The 13,695-nt window shown below is 38.8% G+C and overlaps 1 protein-coding gene across 1 annotated transcript; it reads left to right on the top strand.

The window, feature by feature from the left end:
- Positions 1-3,827: 3,827 nt before the first annotated feature.
- On the top strand, positions 3,828-12,123 carry ppic (peptidylprolyl isomerase C). Its single transcript, XM_006797676.3, has 6 exons — positions 3,828-4,057; positions 5,958-6,071; positions 7,493-7,586; positions 7,698-7,765; positions 7,883-7,999; positions 10,567-12,123. Exons 1-6 carry the CDS (start codon positions 3,953-3,955, stop codon positions 10,693-10,695), a joined length of 627 nt encoding a protein of 208 aa, XP_006797739.1. The 5' UTR covers positions 3,828-3,952; the 3' UTR covers positions 10,696-12,123.
- Positions 12,124-13,695: the final 1,572 nt, after the last annotated feature.

Below are 13,695 nucleotides of genomic sequence, written 5' to 3'. Positions count from 1 at the left end.
TTGAGTTGTTGTTTTCTCCTTGGCACACGGGTACATCTTAGGCCCCTGAAGGTTCTTATCTATATCAGAAGTTCTGACATCATCTTGTTACCTAGCAACCACCTAGCAATGAGCTAAAATGGCCCATTTTCTGCATTTATTCAGCTATAACCTCATAAAAGCAGTGTATCATTTTTATTTCTTAACAATAACATCTAAATTTTTAAACTTCTCTCAGTGTAATTAAGTATATCAATTTGCCAACAGCACAAACAGGCCAAGCAATACTGCACGAGTGTTTTTGGAAAAAAAGATTGCTTACAATGAGATGTTTGAAATTAATGAAGTGAATAAGAGACTTCTCGTGTATACGGTACAGTCCCTGATGCCAGTGAATATAACTTACACCACTGATATGTTGATATATTTGGCATAACTACATGCAATAATATATATTGTCTTTAAATATAAAGTTGCTTCCAGAGAGCAGATTTCATGGTAAAAATGGCCACATAAAGACATCCTCGTATAGATTTTACACAATATTTTATCTACTGTGTTACTAACGAGGTTTCCTGAAGTGATGGAGTCGTCAGCCTGAATTCTCTATGTAGACACGTAATCACATTTATGACCACAAGAGGTCTCTTCTCAAGGAAGATAAAAACACTTTTAGTTTTTAGTTTGTTTGTTTGTTTTTTAGAGTTTTTGAGCTTCTGTTCCTCCTGTTGAAGGTGAGCTCAGTTGTCACTCCTCTTGCTCTTCAAGCACAGTTTTTAACCCCATCAGGATCAGACACAGTGTCACCCACGTCGACTTACATGCTGTTCATTATGTGCATGCACATTATGCATGCAAGCGAGGTTGGAAATCCCTTTGTGTAGGCTCTACGCAGGCAAAAAGACCAGTCGTACCATAGATTCTACATTTGCCCCTCCTGAAAACTGAACTCAACGCAGAACTGCCTTAAACATGTTTCTTTCTAATGGACAGCAGGTGAAGATCCTTCTGGTAACAGAAACCCAAATATTCACTTGACTTATGACCTCAATAAAGATTCTTCTGTTTAAAAACCACCGAGAGGGAAGATAGTTTCTTTGAAAATGTGTTTAATTAGATCTATGCATGTTACACATGGGGTCATAAAATAGTTATATTTATTTCAGATTTGATGTATTTGGGTTAAAACTGTGTTAATTTAGTTCAAGCTGTAAAACAGCTGCAAGAATTCAGCTGAAAGAAAAACTATTTTATTGAACAACCTAATTTATAAAAATAGCACCAAATGACAGTATGAAAGGTCAACATAGCTTTTGATTCTGAAAGTGAAGCCAACACTAAAATGGCTAGCAGGGGCCAACATGGCTTTTTAGCAGTTGTATCGTTTTTATGGGAAACGTTGCCTCAGGTTTCTTTCTCTGTGAATAGAACAATGTGTCAATTTTCTAATTTATGGTCATTATTAGAATCAGAAAGGAGAATTATTGAGGTTATGCTAATTGGCTACACATTGACTTACTTCCCATTAGTCAGCAAACATGGGGTGTCCTTGGTTTCATAGTCAGCTTCACACCTCACACGTGAAGTCTAGTTTGATCATCCTTTATATTGCCTATGAGTACTAATATGAAAGACTACAGCACAATGCAAAATGAAGGTCCCAAACTGCTGCCAGGAACACCTAGTAGTTAAACAAAACAAAACAAAACAGTGTTTTAATAGAAACACTATTAATAGAGGGGATTTTTTGTGCCCCAGGCTGGTATGGAAGTACTTGTGATGCACACTGTCCCAAAAGGATTTTCCCACTGTTGAATTATTCCCAAGAAAATTGACCTCAGGTTTTGCTTTACAAGTAAAACGTCAATCCAACAAGTTTTCAAGTATCAGACAATTATTACAGTTGACTTAGTTTCACTTAAAGGAAGTCAGAGTATGACTAATACTCAAGCTCTATGGGTTCCATTTCAACCCATCAGTGACAGAGAAATCAGACAAAATGATCAACAAATCAAATCTTGATTTGTTGATAAAAACGATCATCTAATTTACTTGTAATTAATATGGCTACGAATCACTCTTGTGACCATTAAAGTCAGGAGATGTTTACAGGGTTCGCTTCCACTATTGGTTGATTGAAGCCCTACTGGTTTAAATGCATGGGGCCAATTAGTACACAAGTGGTGTTAATTCAATTAAAATGTTTGTAGTTACGCTGTGCAGCACACACACACACACATGCATAAATACATGACTAGGCTGCTGTGACCTTGGTATAAACCCACATGTAAACACACAGGTTTAAAGCGGTGTCACTTTCATTTACATAGGAGCATGTTGTTAAGGTCCTGCTTTGACATTCAATTAAAACGTTTACATTTCTGCTTAATTAATTCGGCGGATGGCGGCAGGAAAAGACGAATGGACGGGCTGCTTTGACAGGAGGCCGATAACCGTGTGTGTATGTGTGTGTGTGTCCCTGCTGTGGTGTTAAGGTCACGGCAGGCTGACTATTATAATTCATCTCTATAGACATGTATTCAGCGGGGACTTATATTCTCTTTTTCAGCTTTATTTCCTGCAGCTGAAGCCAAGCCCGAGCAGACCTGAGGTGTTTTTAATGCAGTAAAGTATTTTAAAGATAAAATACTCTGCTGTATGGACTTCATTATCCTTCATTTAGTGTTAGAAACAAGCCACTGCACCTTATAGATCACTGCATGCAGGAAAATGCAACTCTTTGTCAGTTAGTCAAGAAAAATATGATCCTCTGAGCTACAGAATCTTTTTTCCCTGTTTTGAGGTATTATTATTCTCATTGGAAAATAGTAGCTTGTGTCTTTAGATTTTTTTATTCTGTATATTAGACAATCTTACAGAAGCATATATAATTCATCTATTCTTTAACATACTTAAAGAGCCCTGCATAATTTCCATAAAACTTTTATTATTAATGACACACATAGCAAAGTGAACTTAAGTAAGAAATAAGATGCTCACTATAATATGTGCTATATGCCATGTGTCTGCACTGTATACATGATTATCATAGAAATGGACATGCCAATGTCACCTGTGTCAAATATATGGTGCTAGCTAGTTGGATAACTACCTCCTGTGTTGGCTTTTATGGTATCTGACGAAGAAATCAAAGGGATACTGCACCCTAACATAATAGCACTAATTACTTACAAGGTAACTTTGCACTTACGTTTACCCCACTTTGTTGTTTATTTTACTTTAAATGGGACCAACATTTACAATTTGAACATGTTTTTGTATTGAAGAAAGGTTTGAAACTAGCGACTGACACCACAAACTCATCATGAAAGTGTTTTCTGAAGTCACAGGTGGGAAAGGCTGGCGGTGAAAGAAAACTCATCTCCTGTTGGTCAGCAGAAAGAATACATGTTTACCTTGCCTTTACTGCTTCACTACTCAAACACAGAGGCTTCATCCATCTTTTATATACAGTCTATCACTAATATAAGCACAGATTTTTATTACACATGGCAAAATACAATCCTGACAAGATAACATTTTTGCTTTTTTGAAATCTGTGTAACAACCCAGTGGAGGATTTGACTATAAACCACATGTACACTGACAAACAACTTTCGATCACAAGTCATTAGCCAGTATGCATACTCTGCATTATCCTCCTTCATGACACTATATCATCATAAACTATAATCATCAAAATTTCTCAAGTTTTAACATTTATTTTCTCTGCTATTCTTGTTTCCTCGTCAGTCTCGTCTTTTCCTTTCACTCTGTCTGCTCTCCTCTCCCTCTCAGTAGGCAGGTCTTTGGTCCAGACTCAGCCCACAGGGGGGAGTGGTCTTATGATGTAGCCGGGTTATGAGCGCCGTTCCCCGGCCAGCCTTCCAGCTGTGACTTGCTGTGACTGCCTCTTTATCCTCTCGCCCTTTCTGCGGTTCTCGCAGCAGGGGCCTGTCTCCGCTAATCAAAGATGGAGCTCCGGACGAGCCTCCCCGCTCTCCTCTTCCTCTCTGCCGTCGTCCTGCAGTCGGTGTCCGGCGCAGTTTCACGGACAGGACCGAAAGTCACAGAGAAGGTGGGTGCAGATATTTTGCCGCATTTATTTGCATTAATCCAAAACCGCGTAGGCTTCTTTTCCGCGTGCTCGATCTGCATCTTCTCGTGGGTTCACGGCGATCCCGCAGAAGTGCTTTACTACAGGAAGGGCACGCGCGCACAGGTCACCCGGAGTGCGAGGGGAGACGTGTCCGGTGACAATAGGAGGCCAAGGCTTCTGTCTCCGTGATTCTTCGAGAATATGTGGGACACACACACACACACACACACACACACACACACACACACACACACACACACACACACACACACACACACACACACACACAGCTGTATACGTGTCCATTGAGATTAACTTAATGCGCAATGCGTTTGTCCGCAGGCGAACACACGCGCACACTCTTAGATAAATGTGACCTCCTTACTCTGAGGCTGTAATAAACATGCACAAACCCTGAAAAGGCATGAGCCACTTAACATCTGCAAAAGCCATCTGTTAAACTCACACTCGGTTATTCAGCCACATTCCTGCTTTTACTTTGAAATTCATTTAAACATGGAGCTCGTGCATGAAAGTGTATAAAGAAAAATCACCAGTGATTTTCAATAAAATTACCCGTATATCACCCGGCATGCCTTTGGCAATTTTTTGACTACAGGATTATTCTCTTTTTTGCATTTACAGTTGCATCTACATACATCAGATTTCTTACAAAAGGAACATTTGGTCTCTAAGTGTCTTTTCTGGCACCATGTTGGTATTGGCTAACCTCTCAAAAAAGCTTGATATACTTGGGTTGAGGCCTGTTGACATCTTGCACAGATACAGACCATAAGACAGGCAGCACTTCTTTTCTTTATTTGGTTTCTTCTCAGTTTTCACCCTTGTTAACCTATTTAGTGTCAATTGTAGCCTTTAATGTTACATACTCTTTCAATTCTCACCATACACCAGGTGTGCCAAGGAGTGGATTTATTATTATTATTATTATTATTATTATTATTATTATTATTATTATTAATATGGAAAAGCTGCATAAAACCCACACCTGAACTTTCAGAACCATTTTGCAAACACTGTGTTAACATATGTGGAGCCCAAACCCTGGTGTACTCTAAGACGATGTTAAGGACCTTCTTTGAAGAGCCATGAGATCCTGTCTTGACATTATAGCTGTTGTATTTCTTTTATACTGTGCTTAAAGGGTGCATAGCTCTAATTAAACCACACATTTCTGTGATTCTAAAGTAGGAGCTCTGGTCAGTTTTTGGAGCCACAGAAACCTGATACTTAAATGCAACAGAGATGGCAGAGGGAAACTGACTCCCTATTACGGCTGATATGGCCTCTGGTTGCAAAGGAAAAGTAGCACGCTTACATATAGACACAGAGGATGAGTGCTCAGTATAAACTCAGAGTTAAGTTTGCATAGCATGGAAGGTTTTTTTGACTAATTTTAATGTTGACATCCATGTGCTACATGAAGTTTTATCTGAACCTCTCCGGCTTATCAGATGGAGATGAGTCCTTTGGCGTCATGTTTACAAGTGCTCCTACTATTTGCAACAGTGGGATGTACATGAATGATCTTCTAACTTCAGACTATAAAAAGTAAATGGGATTGTAGGAGATGGCTAAATTCACATGGTATCTTGAAGTCAGTCTCTTCGGGTGAATATGGCTTCTGGAAATGGGTTTATTTTAGGTAAGGTCATTATCTTGAAAGTGTGTACAAGAGGAATGGCACTGGATGACGACTTGCTTGGTTTTCTCTTTTCACAGAAGCCTAGTTCGCCATCACATGTCTAGAAGAGTACATGGCTGCAGTACATGTGTGAAATGATGGCCATTAGTGAGCTGATTGGATGACAATACGTTGTATGACGTTTTATTAAATGACAGCTGTTTTGTTTTCCAGGTATTTTTTGACATAACGGTGGGAGGTCATGAGGTGGGGCGGATCGTCATTGGTCTGTTTGGAGAGGTCGTCCCTCTAACAGTGAATAACTTTGTCGCACTGGCAACTGGAGAGGTAGGATGATGTTGGACAAATACACATTTCCACGCACACTGATGTGATTATGGTAGATATTCAGCAGCCACTTCAATTGATACACCTTGCTAGTACTGGGTTGGAACCTCTTTTGCCTTCAGAACTTCCCGAATCCCTTGTGGCAAAGATTCAACAAAGTCCTGGAAACATTCCTCAGAGATCTTGGTTTATATTGCCATGAGTTTCATCCTTGATTTGAGTTTCCCATTCCACCACATCCTAAAGGTAGTCTGTTGGACTGACATCTGGTGACCTTTGGGTGAATTCATTCTCATGCCTAAGAGAACAGTTTAAGATGATTTTAGCTTTCTACCCTGTTGGAAGCAGCCATCAGAAAATGGGTGGTTGGTGGTCAGCAACAATAGTCTGTGTTGTGGCTGTGGTGTTAAAACAAGTGCTCAGTTTGTATTGGGGAGGAAAAGTATGCCAAGAAAATATCCCCCCACACCATTAAACTGCCACAATCAACCTGAACTGTTGATACAAGGTACATCCAAATATTGTAGCAGAAACCAAGACTTATTAAAGCAGGCAATATTTTCCAACATTGGAAAATACAATGGCCATGAAAACAAACTGTGGCCATTGAATCCTGCATGGCCTTCTGCTGCTGTAGCCCATCTGCTTAAAGGTTCAGTAATCTGTAAATTCACAGATACTCTTCTGCATACCTTGGTTAGCTATTCGAGTTACTGTTGCCTTTCCATCAGCTTGAAGGTGTCTGCCTATTCTCCTCTGAAATCTGGCATCTAAAAGGCCTTTTTGCCCAAAACTGCTGTTCACTAGATATTTTCTCTTTAAACACTGGAAATGATTTGGCAGAAACAATCCAGTAGACCAAAATACTCCAGTACAACGCAGACAACCATGCCACATTCACTGAAAGCAGCTTTCTTCCTCATTCAGTTGCTCTGATGCTGGTTCGAACTTCAGCAGTCTCCATGCCTAAATGAGCTGCTGTCACGAGACTGGCAGATGAAATATGTGTATTAGCAAGTATTCAACAGGTGTAGCTAATGAGATAATCAGTGAATGTGCATAATCTTTATAAATTAATGTGTCAAATACAACATAAATGTGAATAGACAAACAGATGAAAACACATACATAAAATTTAACGGTAGTGATGACGATTAAATGTAGCCATCATCATAACCACAACATGTCAGTCAGAAAGTTAGAAATTAGCGTTGACATTGTTTCCAAGGTTACTTGTACAACATGTTTATATTTTAAGTTCTATATAATGTTTGGGACATACAAATGTATCCACAGGTGGAAAAATCTAGTTTTCACATCGATCACTTCTTTTTTTTGTTTTGCAGTTTCATAATCATGTATCACTCTTGATGCACGGTGGTCTTTGTGTTGCAGCATTATGTTTTTACATGTCTCTGCAGAAAGGTTATGGGTACAAAGGGACGAAGTTCCACAGAGTCATCAAGGATTTTATGATCCAAGGAGGAGATTTCACATCTGGTGATGGGACTGGAGGTGGGAATGAAAGACAAAGTTGTACCTACACATTAAATTTAAACCTTTTTCATTTTAGGAAAAAAAATCCACCAGAGCTTAACTGAATCTCCTTTTTTTTAAAAAATCTAGGTCACAGCATTTATGGAACGACTTTTGCAGATGAGAACTTCAAACTGAAGCACCTTGGAGCAAGCTGGGTGAGCACACTCTCACTAGCAATTCATGTATTGGAGAATAAGGTAGTTGACTCAAACCTAAATATGACAAGTGATGACATGACGTAACAAAGAGTTGTGTGTGTAATTGTGTACCAGGTGAGCATGGCAAATGCTGGGCCAGACACCAATGGGTCCCAGTTCTTCATCCTAGCTTCCAAAGCTCCGTGGCTGGATGGGAAACATGTGGTTTTTGGCAAAGTCCTGGATGGGATGGTGGGTGGAACTTAAGATTTTTTTTCCATAAATCTTTTTCTTACATCTGGTTGCAGGGGAGGAGAAGGTGTGGGTTTATTTGTGCAAATGTGTCCTGACTGTGAAATAATCTGTTAACAGCCTGCAGGGTGAGCAGTGTGATACACAAGTGGGCCTCTGAGCAGAATCTCAAAAAACGTCAGAGATGCATAAAATGACCTCAGTGACAGCAGAGTACTAAAAACAATCCAAAGAGACAATTAAAACAAAGCCAGAACAAATTAAGCATAAAATATATGAACAGAAATAGAGATGGGAAACTGTCAGATTGCCAACGAACCAATATTACATGCTGAAATGTTTTTCTTTTCTTTTTATGGTCGTCTTTGTGCCTCTTAGATGGACCTAAAATGTTGTCCAGACTTTAATTTGTAATTGGCAAAAAAAAAAGCCTAATAATAATTGAATGGGTGGAAAAAGGCAGAAGCAAAGTGGCGACTAACATCACCTGCGAAGAACCATGAGTAATTAGCAGTCCCATTCAAACATGTCAAAACATAAACAATTCAGCTGAATGAGCCATAAATAGAGATCAAAATAAGAATGACCAGCAAGATGAAAAATCACACTAAAGAGAAGCATTTGCATGTAATGCACAAAACTCCAAATTAATACAAATTGCACCTAAGAGACATTAAACAGCTGCATATCCTCACAAAACTGGACCCTCGTACTTAAAAGGAGAGCTGGGGGAAGGCATTTTCCTGTCTGCTCAGAGGGCTCATAAAGTTCTGTTTCCTTCTCCCTTTTTTATTTATTTTTCTATTTTTAAAGGAGAGTACTGATGTTTGAATAATATTAGCTGAATACAGCGGGCATGGGAGGACTCTGGTTTTCAGGAAGCTCAAAGACTCTTCACTGAGAGCTAATGAGTTACTAAATGTACAAACTATTAAAGAAAGTAAGCTCACATTTGATTCTCTTAGTCCTTGTATTTGTTCTGAAAGGTCTGCCACAGGCGAACTAGTTTCTTGTATAGATTCAGGAACTCCACCCGTACAGGAAATAATCCAGACTTGGGCTGCATTCAGCAGGAGCAAAACTTGGCAAAGCATTAAATCAAGGACAAGGAAGCAACAAGAGAGATGAGCACAGGTATGCAAAGGCTATAGCTAGGGAAGGTCAGTATTAGCAATGTTCTGAGGTGTGGGGACTCAGCAGAGGGCAGGAAACTATTACTTAGGTTTCTAAAATTTACTGGGCTTTCTCTGAGAGTGTAGTAAAGTCAAAGTGCTGAGAAAATAATGAGTGTAATGTAACAAGGGACAGAATAAGATAAGTACTACACGTGGAAGTGGAAAACATGTTTTAATTTGGCAGGTTTTGTTCATCATTATCAGACTGAATCTGTCCTGGGTAGAAGAAGGTAGGAAAGGAAGGACATTTTCTAATCGTGTGCTGTAAAGGATTTCTGATTTTAGGGATATTATGTAAATGGAAGAAAGAAGTCCTTCTTGATTGTTTAGTATGTGCATTGAAGGACATGTCCTGGTCAAAAAATGACTCCAAGGTTCCTCACGGTAGTACTGGAGGCCAAGGTAATGCCTTTCGAAGTAAAAATATGGTCTTTAAGGCCGAGTACAATAACCTCAGTTTTATCTGAATTAAGAAGCATGAAGTTAGCGGCCATCCAGGTCTTTATGTCTTTAAGACATTCCTGCAGTTTAACTAATTGGTGTGTGTTATGATCAAATTGGAGTCTATTAGATAGATATGATTCAAACCACTGCAGCGCAGTACCTGTAATACCTACAGCATGCTGTAATCACTGTAATAAAATATAATGATCAGCACTGAGGTCCACTGTCAGAGGCCATAAGAAGATCATTTGTAACCTTCACTAAAGTTGTTTCTGTGCTGAGCTCTGAAACCTGACTGAAACTCTTCAAATAAGCCATTCCTCTGCAGATGATCTGTTAGCTGTTTGACAACTGCTCTTTCATAAAGTTTTGGGATAAAAGGAAAGTTGGCGATTGGCTGCACCAAAAACCTTCTAGTGATTGCTTTGATTCTTATCAGATTTCTGCATTTATCTGTAGTTTTTTTATTTTTGGCTGCAAATACTTGCTAATTAATAGCATAAATGTGACAAAGTGTGAGAATATTTGCCTTCAAAGTAAAAGTTATTTTAACCCCACAGCCAGTATGTTTAAAAAGGTGCAATTTTTCTTTGAAGGCTTTACTTTCAAAGTACTTTATTTCGGGTTCAGGTCGTACTTTCCATAGTTTTATTAAAGCTCCTGAGAATAGCAAGACATTGTTTGCAAGTCCATCACTTGTATTCCAACTAAGAACACAAGAATTAGGGAATGTCCATTTTTTTTCCCCTCACAACCTGTGGTTACCAGATGGTCAAATGCTAGTTTTAAGACCTGTGTGAATGGGACTTTAACGACTTGATCCGTTGTTACGTGTTTAGTGGAAATACTGCACTGCATGTTAAAGGTGACACCTAAAACAAACTGATGTGTGATTCACTGTCACTAAAATAAAGTATCTAACCTGCTTCTGTGGATCTCCTTTTGCAGGCTGTGGTTCACACCATTGAGCTGCAGGACACCAACGACAGGAACCTGCCATACACAGAGTGTGTGATCGTCAACAGTGGCAGGATCCCTGTTAAAGAGCCCTTCGTAGTGGAGGTGGAGGGCTGGTAGATGCCAATGGTGCAAGACTGTCTGTAGGAGAAATATAGTAGAAAATACTATACACTAGTGATTAATCATTAGTCCTACTGAAAGCGTGCCAATTATTATTATTTATTTTTTTTAAATATTCCTTTCGTATGTTAACATGCTCTTTCTGGGGTGCTAGCATGTTGGACTGGGTACTTTTTAACACACTTATAACTAAAAAAGTCTGAAAATTTCACCAAGCAAGCTCATATGATGCTAACTGGGAACATATTAACTCACAAGCTAATGTTTACATGCTAACATACACCAGTGGCTAATGTTAACTAAGAGGTACTATACATGTTAAGTATTGTAATTCTTAACATGTATAGTAATAATGAGCTTGCTAATGCTACCTTGCTAGCATTTAGCAATTGTGGGTCAAGTAGTTAAAGCAGATCGTGACTTCTGATTGATTTTCATTGTATGCAGATGTAATAAAAATTGGAAATTTCTATTACGTTATTAACTGAAATTGTTACAGTAGCTAAATAACAGGTATTAACTTTCTGAGAAAACAGGAAAACGGTTCAAAAGAAGGTGTTAAACCTGGATGCCGATGTACAGGTTCAAATATTAATATTAGCATTGTATTCATATTAATTAATTGGTATTAATATTAATTTGTCATTCTTAGACCATCAAATGGAAGCTATACATTTCTGAAACGACCCATTTCAAAGTCGTGGCAGGGAAAAGGAAAAACATATCAAAACCTCAAAACACAAAGTCTTTAACAGAGGAGTCGTGGCAGTGTGTGAGTCGATGTGTTCAGTATTTATCAGGTTCACTGTGGTAAATGCTAATGGTGTTACACATTAGTATACTTCAATACTTTACGTGGATGATGCCAGTTAGTATCATCTAGTATCAGTAACAAATAATGAAGACACTGTGTAATCTGCCGTCAGAAACACTTATGTAGCATTTGTTGCCAAATCATTCTTTCTTTGCCAAATGCACTTCCTATGCATCTATTTGATAAATATCAGAATTTTAAAATCCGTTAACATGCATATGCAAAAAATATGTAGCACATGTCAAGTGCCAAATAATGTTTGTTTTTTTAACATTGCATCACTGTAAACATAGAGTTTGCATTGTGCTTGGGAATACATTATGCACCATATCATGTTTGCAGAAACTACAGCACAAACTGCACAGGTTGAAATGGTTCAAAAATTGCGAAAATGAGTTCTGTACGGACGGTTTTCAGTGACGTTGGTTGTAATGTTGTTGTAATGACCCAAAAACTGTCATGGTAACATACTGTAGAACATATTCTTGTGCCACTGCAGCTAATACAACATTTAAACCTCTTTAAGAAACTTTTTTTTTTCTTTATTTCAGCAACAATAAAGGAAAGTGCCAATGAGTATGTTTTCTACAATAAAAATGTTATTGCAAAACAACCAGAACTAGTCTTTATATTTGTTTTTACTTCTTGTGTATCTGGCTTTTCACCATTCACCTACCCTGAGCCATCAGCTGATCCTCTTTGCTAATTCAGGTAGCTGTGCTGATAAATTCTGTGTCATATCAAGTGGAACAATTGAGAAGCCACTAAATTATAATAAAATTAACATTATAGACACTACATTGTAAATCACATTTTGGGTTTTTTGTAAGCCCCTAACATAAATGACTGTTTAGGTGGTTTTTGACACATGCTACGAACACGACCCCCTAAATTATACAACAATATACCTCCTACAAGCAGTAAAAGCATAAAAGTCCCCTTTTAATAACTGTAATTCGGATTAAATATGCTTAACTCATGGATTCTGATGTGGTGAATTTTCATATTACAATGAAAATGGCTTATCGCTTCCTGCACAGATGTTGGTAAGAGCCTATTCAATCCACACATGCAAAGAGACTAACCATACATGCCCATATATTAAGTATTGAACACATGGAGAAAGGCAGGTGCAAAAAGGTATGGAAAGTCACGACATTAGCCAAAGTCTATCAGTAATTAGAAAGCAATCCTGCCATTTTGCATAAATTAATATCAGCTGGTTCAGTCCCAACTGATGGCCTATAAATAGATGTCACACAAAAACTGAGCTCAAGACCTTCACAGCCTTATTTTTGCAAAACACACTGATTGTGACTGACACTGATTACAGAAGATTTTCCAGTGAGAACTGTTGGTGCCATAATCCGGAAGTGGAAAGACCATCATTTCACCATGAACCGGCCACGACCAGGTGCTTTTCACAAGATTTCAGACAGAGTAGGGAAAATAATTATCAGAAGAGTTGTCCGAGAGCCAAAGGTCACTTCTGGAGAGCTACAGCAAGATCTGAAATCATCAGGTACAATTATTTCAAAGAAAACAATAGGTAATGCACAGCCCATAACCTCTATGCACGCTCACCGTGCAAGACTCAATTGCTGAAGAAAAAGCATACTGAAGCACGTTTAAAGTGCATTTAGACAAGCCTGTAAAAACTGGGAGAATACAGTATATACGCCATGTTTGGAGGTCAAAAGGTATCTCACCTTAAAAACATCATACCGAGAGTGAAGTTTAGAGGTGGGAACGTCATCATGTAGGGCTGTTTTGCCAGCAAATGGCACAAGCACGCTTCATATAATTGATATAATTGTGCTGTATATTAAACCCTACGGGTGGCTGTTTGAGGAGCGTTTCAGTTAAATGGTGTAATTATAGTTGGTAAAAGGTGAAGCTGCAGCGGAAGGCCGAGAGCTGACAGCTGATCTCTCAGCGCTGACACAAAACTGCTGCTAATGAGAACTACAGCGGGTGATTTGTTTTCCCCTGTTCTACAACATACACACATACACACACTGATACAAACAGATAAACACACACACGCACACACACACGCAGGGGGGGGGAAAACATCTTCGAACACAAAGGTCAAAATGGAGCAGAAATCTCTGGAGGAAGACAGGAAGTCGACAGAAAACAATGAAATATATCACAGCCGTCTGCTCAAAGCCTCCCGCCTT

This window comes from Neolamprologus brichardi, chromosome 12 (assembly GCF_056152115.1).
Source record: "Neolamprologus brichardi isolate AB-2024 chromosome 12, ASM5615211v1, whole genome shotgun sequence".
Taxonomy (NCBI): Eukaryota; Metazoa; Chordata; class Actinopteri; order Cichliformes; family Cichlidae; genus Neolamprologus; species Neolamprologus brichardi.
This window is presented reverse-complemented; position numbering and strand designations above follow the sequence as displayed.